This window comes from Genypterus blacodes, unplaced genomic scaffold (genome assembly GCF_046128005.1).
Source record: "Genypterus blacodes isolate CSIRO-AG114 ecotype Tasmania unplaced genomic scaffold, CSIRO-AGI_Gbla_v1 ptg000008l_1, whole genome shotgun sequence".
NCBI classification, from domain to species: Eukaryota; Metazoa; Chordata; class Actinopteri; order Ophidiiformes; family Ophidiidae; genus Genypterus; species Genypterus blacodes.
The window spans coordinates 917,397-932,500 of record NW_027466822.1 but is presented as its reverse complement, the minus strand read 5'-3'; the positions used below and the strand labels follow the sequence as shown (position 1 = coordinate 932,500).

The 15,104-nt window shown below is 42.9% G+C and overlaps 1 protein-coding gene across 1 annotated transcript; it reads right to left on the bottom strand.

The window, feature by feature from the left end:
• Nucleotides 1–10,519: 10,519 nt before the first annotated feature.
• Nucleotides 10,520–15,067, bottom strand: dnajb11 (DnaJ heat shock protein family (Hsp40) member B11). The gene is made up of 10 exons (XM_076156855.1): nt 14,893–15,067; nt 14,261–14,417; nt 13,105–13,202; nt 12,869–13,001; nt 12,540–12,682; nt 12,074–12,156; nt 11,928–11,985; nt 11,711–11,822; nt 11,427–11,586; nt 10,520–10,866 (listed from the first exon to the last, which is right to left on the bottom strand). Exons 1-10 carry the CDS (start codon nt 14,964–14,966, stop codon nt 10,802–10,804), a joined length of 1,083 nt encoding a protein of 360 aa, XP_076012970.1. The 5' UTR covers nt 14,967–15,067; the 3' UTR covers nt 10,520–10,801.
• Nucleotides 15,068–15,104: the final 37 nt, after the last annotated feature.

Here is a 15,104-nt window from a genome sequence, read left to right as displayed (position 1 = left end):
GAAGTGAACTTATGTGTGTGTGTGTGTGTGTGTGTGTGTGTGTGTGTGTGTGTGTGTGTGTGTGTGCGTGCGTGCGTGTGTGTGTGTGTGTTCAGAGCAACAGGTAAGCAAGGGGAGTGACAAGATGGGTGACATGTGGTTGTAAATCAAGGTGCTTTCTGTTCTGTTGGTCAAGAATTGTTTAGTGTAGAAGAGCCTAGAGCGCATGTCATCTCCCTGTGTGTGTGTGTGTGTGTGTGTGTGTGTGTGTGTGTGTGTGTGTGTGTGAGAGAGAGAGAGTGTGAGTGTATCAACCTGTGGCTCTAACATTAACTTGCATGTCAAATGTTTTTTTCATATGCCAGGTAAACAAAATGAACAGATGATGTGATTGTACGTCAATGTCCTCAAGAATGTAAACATACAATCCTCTCGATCGACAATCATTCTACTCACACACTTCTCCTGCCTTACGTGTTCTTGTGAGTAGGTTAAGCTACTGAATAGAGCGACCAGGGAAGTGCTATTTATTCCGTCCATGTATGAAGTCTTCAGTTTTGCCTTAATAGTAAGAAATCAGAGCCTAGTTTGCATGTAAACGTACCGACTGTGACATGCGGTGCATTTCTACGGTGGTTGTTATCGCACAGCTTGCAGGAGGGAAAGGTGAGGGCTAAGAGACGCCGACGACGTGTTTCTTAAACTGAGGCGAGACCTGTTTTATCTCAGCATGGGGGGGCGAGAGAGAGGGAGAGAGAGGGAGAGAGAGAGAGGGGTCTTTGCAGGGACAAGGCCAGGCTGGGAGAGGAGGGGAGGGGGGTAAGATGAGGCTGCTGTGGGCCTGGGGGTCTGTCTGTCTGGAACCTGCTCTTGGGGCTAACTGATTAGGCCATAATTTGTGGGGCGTCTTGAGGGAGCAGCCCCCTTTCGCCCACTGCCGCCGCCGCCCATGGGAGGCTGGAGTAGGTGCAATAGGACCCCTTAGCATATCAACACACACACACACACACACACAACCACACACACACACACATGCTTATGAAATGATGGATAAGCAGACGTGGGGATTGAGAACAGGAAGTGATGATTTAAACAGAACGCCAGAGACGCCAGCAACAGAACTACTACTACTACTACAGCTCCCTCTCTTTTCCCCCTCACACACACACACAAACACACACTCACACACACACACACACACAGCCTAAAGCTACAGTATATTCTTATTAGAAGGAACAGGTAGGCTTTGAATTGGCAGCTTTTGTTCCTCATTCACAATCATTTCATTAAAAGTTTCATCCCTTATTTTGAAGTAAAAAGTGTCCGATGGCAATAATCAATCAATTTAACAACAAAGTCTCTTTCTCTTATCAGCAATCATTTCTCATAAACATGTCGTGTATAAAATGTTTCATTTTGTTCTGCATTTTTTTTATTTTGGCAATCAAATTGGAGCACTTCCTGAAACTTTCACCGAACTTGTAAAGTATGTTTCTGCATGTCGTGTGCTGTTAATCACGGTGAGTGTGTAGGGTTACCACGACGACAGGAATTTCAGCCACATCATAGCATCACCTGTGTTCAAGTTCAATTCAATTCAATGTGTGAGTGTGTGTGTGTGTGTGGGTAATGTGGAGTAACGTAACCTTTTTTAGGGAATCAGAGTTTGTTTCTCTATTTTAAATTGTATTTTTCCTCTATTACATTTTAGAGGGAAGTATTTTCTTCACACATCCACATTCACGTTAATCTGACAGCTGTACTACCTACTGTGCAATTACTCTATATACTCTAGTCTTTATTTAATACATTAAATAAGTAGAACTGATTCCTTCTTCTCTATGAGTACTAGCTGCTTTTATGTGTGATGCTAATGCTAACTTGTGTAAAAATGTACATGCAGTGCTTGTATTGTATTTGACTGCTTTAAACATTTGACTTCTTATACTGCAGCACTGTGCAAATGTGTGTGTAAAGTGCTCGTTTCAAAGTATTTACACTTCACTGTATTCTCTTATAATGAATGTATGAACGGCAGCAAACAAAGCAATAATTACAGCTCTTCACTCCGCACAAAGTCCAAATATTTTAAGTAAAAGAGACAATATAATATCTGTAATTAAGTTGACACAGATTATTTACTGCAGGGTGGGAAGCAGAGAAGCTGATATTTATCCACTGAGTTCCAGGTACTAAAGCTCAGGCTGCTTTGTTTCTCTGTGTTGTTTGACCATTGCCATGACGCCGTGCGTGTCTCCACGGTCAACAAGCAGCTTGTAATCTCTCATTAGATCAGACGCTATTAGGGCAGAGAGGAGTCACTGAGCAAACAGCCCCCTGCCTTTAAAACCAGGTTATCTAATCTAGTGAACAGGGATGAGCTGGACTTTGAGTTCACAGACAGACAGCGCAGGGTTTTTGTTTGGCACAGGAATAAAACGCCACTTCAGATCAGACGGCCTTCGCTGCTCCACCCGACACATGTGTGTGCGTGTAGATACAGCCACATGTGCACTTCACACACTCGTACATTTTACACGCCGTATATTGCTTTTTGCCTAGTTTAATCTATATCTTTTTTTATTTATATTATTTTATTACTATTTGTACATACTGCAGTGTGAAGGAGCTGGACAGTAAGAATTTTACTCTACAATAAAATCTTGAATCTTGAATCTTTTTACGAGCAGGGACCTGATAAGGACGAGCAGAGGTTCTATGTTGAGGGTCAGATAAGGTTTTGGTGCTGATGATTGGAGATGGTGCGGTGGTCTCTTCTCATCAGATGGAGCTGTGCTGTAAAAAGCTGCGTTTAGCATTAAAAATCTGGTTCTCATACCTCCACCAAGGAGGATCTGTGTTCACCCAAGTCTCCTTGTTTGTTTGTTTGTTTGTGAGCAGGATTACTCTAAAAATACGGAACCAATTTCCGTGGAAAAGTGAGTTTGAGTATCTTAAACATGCATGTTGCTAAATGCATCAGACTCAGAAACACAAACAAACCTTGACATCTTCTATATCTGATGTCTATAAAGGTTTTGCAATAAATAATTGTTTCCGTATTATTGTGTACTAACTGTAATCCATTTCTTTCTTTTTTCCTTTCATTTTTGTTGAATGTCAATATTTGAGTTTAACTTTCAAATATTAACTCAATAAATAAATAAATACTGTTGTTTCTACATGTAGAAAGCATTTTGTTGCAATAAAAGTGTTTGTAACTCAGACTTTCTTCCCTACATTGACAAAATACTTAATATATTCAATAAAGGAATAGATTTTAATTTAATTTGGTAGAATTCTGTTGGATCCTGACTCATGATCTTGGACTGAACACTTCTACATTAATGTCAGCAGGTCAACTCCAACAGGACGCCACCTGAGTTCAGTCTGACGGAACATTTCATGTGTGTGTGTGTATCTAATGGCCTTGTCCAGGGACATTTGATCCTTCGCCTGCTGAAAAATGGATCCACACTGAAATTTACCTGTAATATCGCAACTAAGTAGTCAACTTCTCTCATCCATGTCCACATCTTCTTTAATCTCTGTCCTTGTATGCGTCTGAGGCTCCTCTCTCTCTCTCTCTCTCTCTCTCTCTGTGTCTCTGCTCCTCCATGGCTGAGTGCTTCATGTCAGGCTCAGGAGGCAGTGGAGGCAGTGTACGCCGGCCTGGCCTGGCTTGGCCTGCCCAGCATCAGGCTAAGTGCCTCTGACAGCCCACCGCACAGTTATTAACTGTGATCCGCCACCGCAGGGCCTGGGCAAGCCCACGCCGAGGGGAGGGTCCACCAGAGGGCTCTGCTCTAAACACAAAGGCCGCTTTCACCTCACTTACAGTCGCCTCTGCACTCCTCAGTGTACCCCTCTGACCCCCCCACCCCACCCCTAACTAATACATATTTACATCACTTCACATACTGTACTCACAGTATCTAATATGGCCCAATTCATTTGACCCTGGAACCTGCTGGGAATCCATCCTGCCGACCGTCCAAGTCCCCGACACTGATGGGCAAATTTATGGACTGAATAAAAATCCTTTTGTAAGAAACAACTGTAGAGGTTGTTTTGTTAGATGCAGGAGATAGCCAGGGGGCATAAACGCACACACAGACCGCCGCAACATAGGCGCTACATGTAAAGAGTTGTCTCACTGGCTTTATTTTGCCTGTGGAATGCCGTTCATAGACTTGTGGCTTTCATCCATATAGGTGGTCTGCAGCACTGTTTGTCCTGCACTCGCCCTCCAGTATCCCAGCCACCCCTTCTTCTTCCTCAGGATGTGGGAGAGCAGTGAGCCATCGGTCCCTTCAAACAGCAACACAACACGGGTCATTAGATGACAAAATTGGGAGAGAAATAAATAAATGTTAGTGAGTAGGAGGAGGGAGCGAGAGAGAGAAAGAAAGGGGGGAGAGAGTGAGATCCATAATGACAGTTGACTATGTTTAGCCCCCAGAAAGGCATTGGGATAAACAGCAGCTCGTCCCCGGCTAACAGGAGGGCTTTAAGTCGCTGAATTGAAAACCCCCAAAGCCACTTTTTCCTGCCCACATCGGCCATAATGAGAGCCCCACCATTCAATTGTTGAATAGTTGAGGCTTTTCCCTTTGAGGTGACTGGCTTTAATATAGCAACACGACATACACAGTGGAGCAATGGACGTCCCCAGCGGTGTTCAAAGCTGTGGCGGGATAAGGATACGGCTGACATGCATTATTCCTTACAAAAGCTGCCCTTTGTTTGCTTTATGCTCAGATCCCACAAATTGTAGGCTTTGTCCGTCAACATTTCTTATTTCAGGCAGAGGCCTTTCTTTCTGCTTCCCCCCCCTCGCCACCCTCTCCTCCTGCTGTCCTCCCTGGCCCTGGCATGTGTTGGTGCCACACAGCACTGATAACTACACACACATTGAAACAGTCAGATGAGTGATTTTTTCTGTTGTCTGTCGGCTCGGTCCTCGCTCGCAGCTCCTCTGCGGGGGCTGCCGGGGAAAGGAGGTAAACTGCTCGTCCTGTGATCTGCTCCCACGTCAAAATCCAACCCAGACTTTGAATGAAAAACGTAATGAAGGTGACATATTCAATTTCTCCCAACTAGAGGTCTCTTTTTGGTTTATGAAAGCTTGTTTTCTATGGTCTACTTAATTTTTTGAAGATGATGTTTTCGGTGTTGTCTTGCCTTTATTAGATAGTTTACGAGCACATGGAGCAGAGAGAGGGATGACAAGTGAGAAAAGGGTCTTGCCAGAATCAAACCGGTGACATCACTGGTCTGAACAGAACATTCCCAGTCTTCTGCCTGTTGCGGAATTTGAATTTGACCAAAATTATACTGAGATGCTAAATCATCACTCCCTTTTAACAGACCTTCACGTGAAGCAACAGCATGAAAAGAAATGAGTCATTTCTTCTTTATTTTCCTTTTGTAAGCAGGATTATTGAATTTTCTTTTCATAAAGTCAGACAACAATCTCAATTCATAAAAGTCAGGCATATCTATTGACGTTACATATTATTTATTTACACTATGATAGACTACCTACGTGCAGTTTGGACCGGATTGTATGAGCTTGTTTGGCCTTGGCAGAGGCATGAGATTTAACGAGGGTCCACCGCTTGGTATTTTAACCATTGGATTGTTTACTGGTACCAGAACGTGAGAGAAACACAGGAGAGAGAGAGGGGGACGGTCTCATACTGGGGAGGCCACAGATCCATGATTACAGCATCCTCAAGGTTTTCTGCCTTTTGTGAAATTAGGTTTTGATAGAACCAAAGTTTCTGAGTATTTACCAAGTTTACCAAGTTTCTGAGCATTTCAGTATTTACCTGTTTTGTTTTTTACAGACCATGAGAAGAAACAAAAGTAAGTACTTGTACTCTACCTCAGGGTCTACATATAACATCAACAATAGTCGTGATAATACAACCTTCCTTGTTTTTCTCTATCTCTCTCTCTCTCCTCTTTCTCCTCTTTCTATATAAAAATGATCTCCAAAATATCCTACAACTGTATGCACAATGTCATGTACAATGTTTGCTTCAATAACAACAAATTGCAAAAGAAAGTATGTTTAGATTTTCATATAAGAATTAAATTACATGAATGAATACCATGAAAAAAATAAAGCTAAATATTTGACAACTTTTGAATAAATAACACAGACTCAGCTCAGTTTTCTTCATAATAATCCATTTAGCCTTTTTAAAGAATAACTCCTTTCAACTGTCTTTGTTCACACCAACGCAAACACTCAAATCTTTCATTGCTTCTTTATTTTCTCTCTTTTCCTCAGCGTGTTAAGTGGCAGTCTTGAGAACTCTTACTCACATTTGGAATATACGGTTTACTTGAGAGGCATTTTGGATTCGGTCCTTGAGGTTAAAATGTAAAACCCCCTCTCATCACTTTGTGTGACAATAATGAGACGAGCGGTTTCACTGAGTTATTTCTCATGTCCATTTTTTACAAAAATGACATCTAACAGCAACGACTTGCCGAAGCACTTCACATCAAATCACATAAGAGGATAAATTCTTGGATCTAGCAGATTTCCAATTTTCCTCTTTGTGTTTTGGAATAATTCTCCACAATAACAAAATGCGCTAAAAGGCGGGTTAGAGGATTGTTTTGCAGAATGGCTGTGACATTGTGTGTTTTAATGTGAGAAACGCTTTAGTGTTCCCTTCTTCCAGGGCTCCTCTGAGCGGAGCGGAGCCTCTGACAGGTCAGGCACCATTAACCGAGCACACTGCCAAGTCAGAGCAGGTCAAAACACCCGTTGGCGCCACCACACACACACACACACACACACACACACACACACACATGCACACACACTACAGATTGCTCAATTAGCCCTCCTTTAGCCTGTGCCTCTCTTAACCCTGCAGCTACGCTTAGAAGTCATTACACTCAGGGTCAAGTGTGATCCATGTGCTTATCTGCATCAACAACTGCCACATGCAAGTGCAGGCATGCTTTTGCACACGCACACACACACACACACACACCAAGGCACAGTTACACACAAAGTACACAGACCTCTGGTGAGTGTTGTGAGTAATGAAAAGTGATTTAGTGAGGGATGTGATTGAAGAGGCAATGCTGCCCTCATGTGCTGTGTAATGTGTAATTACAGGTGGTTAATGGTTCAGTGGTGTGCGGCCGATTTGATGTCACCCACATAACTCACTTCACCCTCTTCTCAAAACCACCAAAGACAGAATTGCACTAGAGACCCTTAATACAATAACTATAATTATAATATCAGGACATAATTTATTTGTGTAATATAAGAAATAGTAGTTTGTTTTGTTTTCATATCCACACCCTTACAGACCTCTGGATATGTGAGGAGGGTCCAACCCTATTACTGGGCAATTCATACTGATAAATTGTACTGCTGTTTCCCCTGACCTAGCCTGGTGCATGGTGGAAGCTCAATCATGCTGCACTTCCTCTTCCGTAGCTGCCTTGACTCTCTCCTTACCAAGATCTCCAAGTTCACCATTAACCCAGTGGTTCTCAATACTTACAAGATTTGGTATCAATTTTGGAAACCGTTTAAATTTCCACTGTACTGCAACTGCTGCTCAGCAATTTCCCTTGGGATAATTCAGTTTTAACTTATCTAATTTGCAAACGCATCTCCCGTAGGTCCAGTCCGCACCAACTACCTGTTCCCTCCCTCATTCTTGGACTTTTCCTTTACAGTATGGCATCACAAAGGTAAAACAGTGTTTCCTTGATCTGTATTCGGATGGTAGTTTTAACAGCTTTTCTAGGCTGTCAACACAACACAGATGGCTGTAAACATCCAAATCAGACCCTTTGCCGCTAACAATTTTCAAAAATTTCCCTTCCCCTCCTCCTCAGCTATTGTGGGAAGACTGAGATACATCTGAAATGGACACAGAGGTAGAGGACAAATGTGATAGATGTTCCATCCCACACTGCAATCTACATGTGTGATTACATTATTGTATCAATTCAACATAACCTTTGATGGCTGCGGCTAGCTGCTGTCGCTCAGTTTGTCATCCCATTGTCTTAATTAACATCAACATTACACAGCCTTGTTGTCTTTATGGTTTTAGTTCTTTTCTTTCTCTCTGTCTTCTCTCAGCTGAAACTCTAGCATTGGGCCAGAGGAGGATAGTTTAGGACCAGTTGATGCTTATTAAAGGCAGAAAGAGCAAAACCTACATCTTACATTTTAACAGATGGAACTAAGGACAAACATTCCTACATTTCTATGTATGTTATGTTTGTAATGTGTGAAATTTGTGGAAGTGATTGAAGGCCTGAAAAATACTTGAATGGTTTCTCTGCCTGAAAGTATAGAGAAGATGCGTGAAGAAAAGTTGGAAGGATTTGAATGCGTTCAGCTGGAAAATGGCTAATATCTCAGAAGAATATGACAGATATGAACACCAAAAGTTAAAACAATAATGTCCTGAATATCCTGAATATCCTGAACAGGTTGACGTTTGATTGGGGTCTGTAGGTTGACAGGCTGTGGAAGTAGTGAGGAACAATACCTGTGCAAAGAAGCATTACTTCAGAAGTCTACCTATTTGACGAAATGTACTTTGTTATTGTACTTGCCACACATCTGGTAGACATTCAGAAGACAAAGCAACTAGTGCAATCTGAGCAATCCAGCTCCTGAGACATGAGAGAACAGTGCCTTCATCCCACTGGACCTATTAGGGTTTAAAAGCTGGAGTGTTGGACTGTGAGGTGAAGCGGCGACATATTTGATCTGGGTGACAGGATGACACAACGTTGTTGTCCCTCCGTGCTGGAGCGTCTCCAGTCTGAAAATGACTTAGGGATGTGCGGTGGGCCGGGGAGGAAACTCCCTTTACCACAAGCCTGCTATCTCTGTGGGAGTTCATTATACACACAGACTGGCCACACACACGCACACTAAGAAAGAGTGCAAGAGGGAGATGTACATACAGTACACACACACATACACACACATCTACATACAATGATGCCATGTGTGTTGTTGCTGTTGGAAGATTATTATATATACAGACAAACAAACACACACACACAAACACACACACACACACACACAATCACTTGAGGGCACACACATACACACCATCACCGCACTGCAAACTAACCATCCTGAATTCATTTCTGTGGACATCCCCTGCCCCACCTATACAGACAGATTCCCTGACAGCCTTCCACCCACACGCTTCACACACACACACACACAGACACACTGAAACAAAGTTTGGGTAAGTGCGGCACAACCGACGGCTTTGACACAAGTCGCTTGTGTTCCCTAATGGCACCACGACAGTCAGACGGAGTAAATAAACCTCCAGGGGTCTTGGGGGAAGACGGAGCATGAAAGGGTTCGTCTTCCCGTCATAGGGACCACACATACAAGTAAACACACCCACATACAAGCAGGCATTCAACACATGCTTGTGTATTTATATCATTGATTAAACTTGTCCAGTCATTTATTTTTCAGTAAGGCACATTAACGCAGCGATACCTGTTCAGCCAGCGTTCGGCCTCTCTGCTCCCAGGATCCCACACTGCTGAGGCGTGGGTAGAAAAGACATTGTGTGATTGATTTAATTAATAAATTTTCGCTTAACAAAATAAGAAAGGTTTCAACAAATCAATATACTATAAAACCTTTAAATCACCATTATGGGAGCATATTCAAATGTACAAAATTAGTTCAAAGTCTATCTGTCCTTGCAACAGACATCTTTTCTTCATAGCTCTCATCTTTGTCTGAGGCTCTGATGCCATCTACCGGTGAATGTGGGGTATGACATCTCATTACAATTTGTAAAAATCTTTATTTATATTTTCAGTGGAAAAGTCCCATTGAACTCACACAACAAACAGGCCTAACATTCCACAATTAAGGCCTCAAATTCTGGAGGCAGCGACGCAGTGACTAGTAAAGGATCCTAAACGCAGCCTTTCAATGTTAACCATGTGGCACAAGATGAGAATATTTGCAAAACAAACTACCTCCAGTGAGTCACAGCCAAACCAGGATGCTCATACCTCTTAGACCAAGGCCCTTCCAACAGGATCGGGTGAAGTCCTCCTAAAGAGCGGCTTCATTATAAGATTTCATTCAATTCACAGTTTGTTTGAAGAGGCCAACTCTCATGGTGGTAAATCTGCGACGTGTGTGAGGTCGACAAATATGACATGAGGTGTGTAAGAGCCGGCATAAAGTAGGGAAACTAAACACAAAAAAATGAGCTTTGTTCTTTCCTATTTACAATCATTGAACAAAAGGAAGACCAACAAAGGCATGGCGACAGGGGAAGTTGTTCACCTTAGTCAAAACCAAAGAAAAAGGCTTTTAGAGGTAACAAATCATTTGTTATGGGCTGATTCACCAGTTTGTCAGCAGCTCGTCCATGAGATGTAGATGCTCCTCACGGACAGATGGCAGATGGGCTGCATCAGGATGATATCAGGACTTGGCGCAGTCTTTGACACTTTTAAGTAAATAAGAGACTTTGATTTTTCATTTTGTTTTTTGGAAATAGGAAGTGACTCACATGTAGAAACAAAAAGTAGAACAGGGACATGGAAAACCTTTTCCAATGTTATATTTCAAATAAAACATCAGTTAATGTGCCACTGCTAACAGAATAAAGAACATTAAAAAGTAAAAACAAATTTGATTCAAGCCATCCTGAGAACAATTTGAAACAATAAATACACCCCAGCTTGTGGCACACAGTCCTGTTAATTGAAAATGTGTGTGTGTGTGTGTGTGTAGACAGCTCAGTCCAGGTTGTGTGTGACGTTAGTATCCTTGTAGTCCATTGTAAACCTTCTGTGCAGAGCCTTGCTTTAGAAGACTCTGAATACCTGCAACAACAAGACAATGTCCTTCAGCAACGCACACATCACACATATCAGTAAAACAAAGATAACACACATGATGACTGATATGATCACATTTCACTTAGAGATTTTAGACACGATGTCTCATCTCAGCTTCCAGAAAATATACATTGTAACTCGATTCTAACATGATTTTGGATGATAATGACATCATTCATGATTCTCAAAGCAGTGTGTGTGTGTCAACTGTGACATCATTCGTGATTCTCACAGTAGTGTGTGTGTGTGTGTGTGTGTGTGTGTGTCAGAGAGAGAGAGCGATAGATAATATTGTATTTTCTGAGATACTAAATTTGGAGATTTCATTAGCTGTAAGCCATGACACACACACACACACACACACACACACACACACACACACACACACACACACACACACACACACACACACACACACACACACACACACACACACACACACACACACACACACACACACACACACACACACACACAACACACACACACACTCACACACTCACACACTCACACACTCACACACTCACACACTCCTCCCTTCTCACCGTCTTTCTGCTGTTCATCCAGCTGCGTCTGAGGAAACTCCACATCGAAGGTGATGATGAGGGAGCCGCGGATGTTGATGTTGTCAAAGTTGGGCAGGCCCTCTCCTTTCTTCCACATGCGGGCACCAGGCTTGGTGATCTTGTCCCTCTCTATATGAACCTGTCACACCACGTCACAAGCAAAATCCATATCAAATCACATTGTCACATTCAAACAATGTTAGAATAAAGTTTCCCCAAGGGCACAGCAGATATCTTATATTAGATAAAAGGATGCAGGAGACCTTGTGTCCGTCTAAATGAAGGATGTCCATCTCAAAGCCAACCAGTGCCTCCACCAAGGAGATGGTGACGTTGGTGTACAGGTCATCTCCTCGACGCTCAAACATAGGATGTCTAAAATAAAATGAAAACAGCATCATCATCATCATCCCATTCCATCACCCCAACACACTGACAGATAAAGAGATTAAAGGGTCCAAAAGAAAGATGAATATATACTTTAAGACTTTGATGCGGAAACGTAGATCTCCAGGTTCCCCGTCGATGTGTGGCTCCCCTGTGGTCACAGAGAAGAAGTTAGGAAGAGGGAACATTTATAAATACTTAAATATATTAAGTACTAACAGGTTGTTGATGAGGTTTACCTTCTCCAATGAACGGGTACTCCATCTCATCTCTCACTCCCTGCTCGATCTCCACCTCTAAGGTTCTCTCTTCATTCACCAGCCTGTGGGAAGAGACAACAACACCAACACTGTGAGTTCAAAGACAAAATGCAACAGAAGATACCAGCAGATATTTCAGTTAGTTAAGTAGTAAGATACTTTGCTCTATGTGAACCGTAAATACGATTAATTATATCAGAGTAAAGAGAAACACACATTTTGTTTACATCCATTGATGAGACCTGTGTGTTCTGATCTTTACCATTTAAACTAGTTCAGTTTACAGGATTAATGGTGTTCTGATGTGAATCCATTCCAAACAGGAAGCTCGCACGTTTCATGTCACTGTGACTGCATTGGCCTGTTTGATGCCCGACAGATGAAGTCCTTAACCCTCACACAAGCTCCACAGACAGAGGGCAGGACGACACCGAGCGTGACTTACTTCACATTGGGACATTCGTCACAGACCATCTCCTGAGTCATCTGGAAGCGTCCGGGTCCAAGCTGGGTCGTCCTCATTTCCTGTCTGCAGTTGCATTTTCTCTTGCCGGGGGCTTCTTTGGCGATAGGTTTGTTACGCACAACCTGGTGTACAAATCAGGTTTAGGACAAAGCAAGAGTTCACCTAAACGCTAAAATATTTCTTTTAAACTCGCAACATAAACTAGTTTCGGTTTGTGTTGTGAATTTGAACTAAAATGTAATAAGTGCAGGATGTTTATTCGAAGAAGGTGATTTTCATTCTGAATACTGAGTATGAGATCTCCTCACCTCTACAAAGTTCCCTGAATACACCTCTTCAAGGGTGACTTCCAGGTCCAGTATGATGTCATTTCCTCTGGGGATGTTCCTGTCCTGTTGCTGTCTGTTGCCTCCAAACATGAAACCAAAGTCTCCAAAGAAGCTACAGACGGAAAAACAAAAGTGAAGTGCAGGTAGTAATGAAATGGAGAAGACTCTTCATCCACATTTGTCACCACAAATCCTGCTGAACATGTGAAACCAACCTGGAGAAGATGTCGTTGTGTGAGCCGTGGTGACCCTCTTTGAGGCCGTCCTCTCCATATGCATCATACTGTTTCCTCTTCTCCTCATCTGAGAGTACCTGTGAACAAACAACATCTTAGCCAGAGAACAACTACACTCTACTTTTACTGCCATTTCAGTTACGGCGGCCGTGGCTTACTGCTATTTCTGTTTCAATTTACTTGAACATTATATTGCCTTTTTTGCCTTAGGATCTAAGTTCTCCATTCTTTCTCTCCCTCTGGCTCTCTGCCGTCCTTCCAAAAAAGTGAACAACAATAACAACAAATATACAACCCTCTTTCCTATTCTCCATCTCTCTCTCCCTTCCCCCTCTTTCTGTATACAAAACGATCTCCAAAATGTCAGACTTGTAGAATATAGCATTAGGTGAAGTGTAATTAAACACAATAACAACCACGGTCCAAGTCATGTTTCATGTGTTTTATATAGGTTATATAGGATATAGGTTCTAACAGATTTGCACACTTTCCTTACAAAATAATGGAAAAGTTAGCAAAGAACAGGACTCCTTAACCCATCCTCATGCAAGCAAACTAATGTGACCACTTATATTCTTCTAAAGATCTTCTGGCACCCAGGTCTCTCAGCAGTAGCGCCTTGTTCTACTCTCATGAACTCATTTTACTCATCTCATAAATCTGACTCAGATTTACGCCTACAGCTACAAAACATCACCTCTCTGACAAAAACCTTAACAGAAAGGGAAAACTAGACCCTTCGAACTCTCAGGATGTTATCTGACTGCTGTTTATCACAATATACACAAAGTATTTCCGCGTGGTTGCGGAAACACCTGCAGATCTGAATCAGAACCGGCTCCCAAAAATCCACGTCATGTTTTCGGGTATACAAGCTGCCCTCGTGTAACATCCAATGAAATGCGGCCACACGCTCTACTCAACCAATCACAGCGCCCGCAGCGTTTCCAACGACAACCAAATAGAATACTTTGTTTTCGGGGCTTCAGGCGCTTCCGCACACAATCACAGACTTTCATACCGTAACCTCGGTACACATGCCTCTAGATATATGAGAGTATCACATCAAAATATCTACAAAAGTAAATGAGCACTTCTCCTCACCCCTGACACCCAACAGTGGCTTTAAACGCACCTCATAAGCTGCCCCCAAGTCTGCGAATTTATCCTGAGCTTTCGGGTCGTCTTGGTTCCTGTCGGGGTGCAGCTGCAGGGCCAGCTTCCTGTAGGCCTTCTTGATGTCTCTGATCGATGCACTCTTGCCCACTCCCAAGATCTTGTAGAAATCTCGCCTAGACGATAAACAATAAAGATGAACAACACAGATAGGACACGCGAAAGGACATCAATACCAAACACGAATAAATGAATGAATGAATGATAATAATCGGAAAGAATAAGGCTGTTTTTCCACTACAGGTGCACGTCCAAAGTTGTTTTTTGATAGCGAACCGCCTAGCTAACACCAGCCAAGAAGCCAGCTTTAGCTTCCGCTTTAGCTTAGCTACCGCTTTAGCAAATTCACAGCCAGATCCGACAGGCTGTACAAACGGCGGTCGCACGGTGTAAAGACGCTAAGGTAGTTCACAGTGTCTCAAAAACAGAACTTGGAAGAACACTCAGGATAGCGCCTCAGTCAGTTTCAGTCCACTCCGAAGCATGGAGAGCCCTACTCAGCCGCCTGGACCAATCACAATGAAACATGTGTACCAGCTGGCGATGCTGTTTCACCGCCGTGTGTTGATCCTAACAGCGCTACCGACTCACCCCGCGAGCACCGCCGAGATGAAGTACAGGAGGAGGCAGCACACATTGCACAGATTCATCCCTTTAGCAGCCATATGTCTCCTTATTTCCCGAAGAAGGCCCCGGAGTGCAACCGGCTTTCGGAGGTAGGATCCCGCTGTCTGTCAGAACCTCTTCCTCCTGTCACACAAAACCCGCCCACGAGATGTCGCGAGACCCGCCTCTTAGACAGA

Excerpts from the sequence above, each read along its gene's own strand:
- dnajb11 (XM_076156855.1), bottom strand. The coding sequence starts at position 14,966 with ATGGCTGCTAAAGGGATGAATCTGTGCAATGTGTGCTGCCTCCTCCTG. Across the intron at positions 13,203-14,260 it reads ACTTGGGGGCAGCTTATGAG|GTACTCTCAGATGAGGAGAA; the intron begins GTGCGTTTAAAG and ends GTTTGTTCACAG. Across the intron at positions 11,986-12,073 it reads GTACCCGTTCATTGGAGAAG|GGGAGCCACACATCGACGGG; the intron begins GTAAACCTCATC and ends CTGTGACCACAG.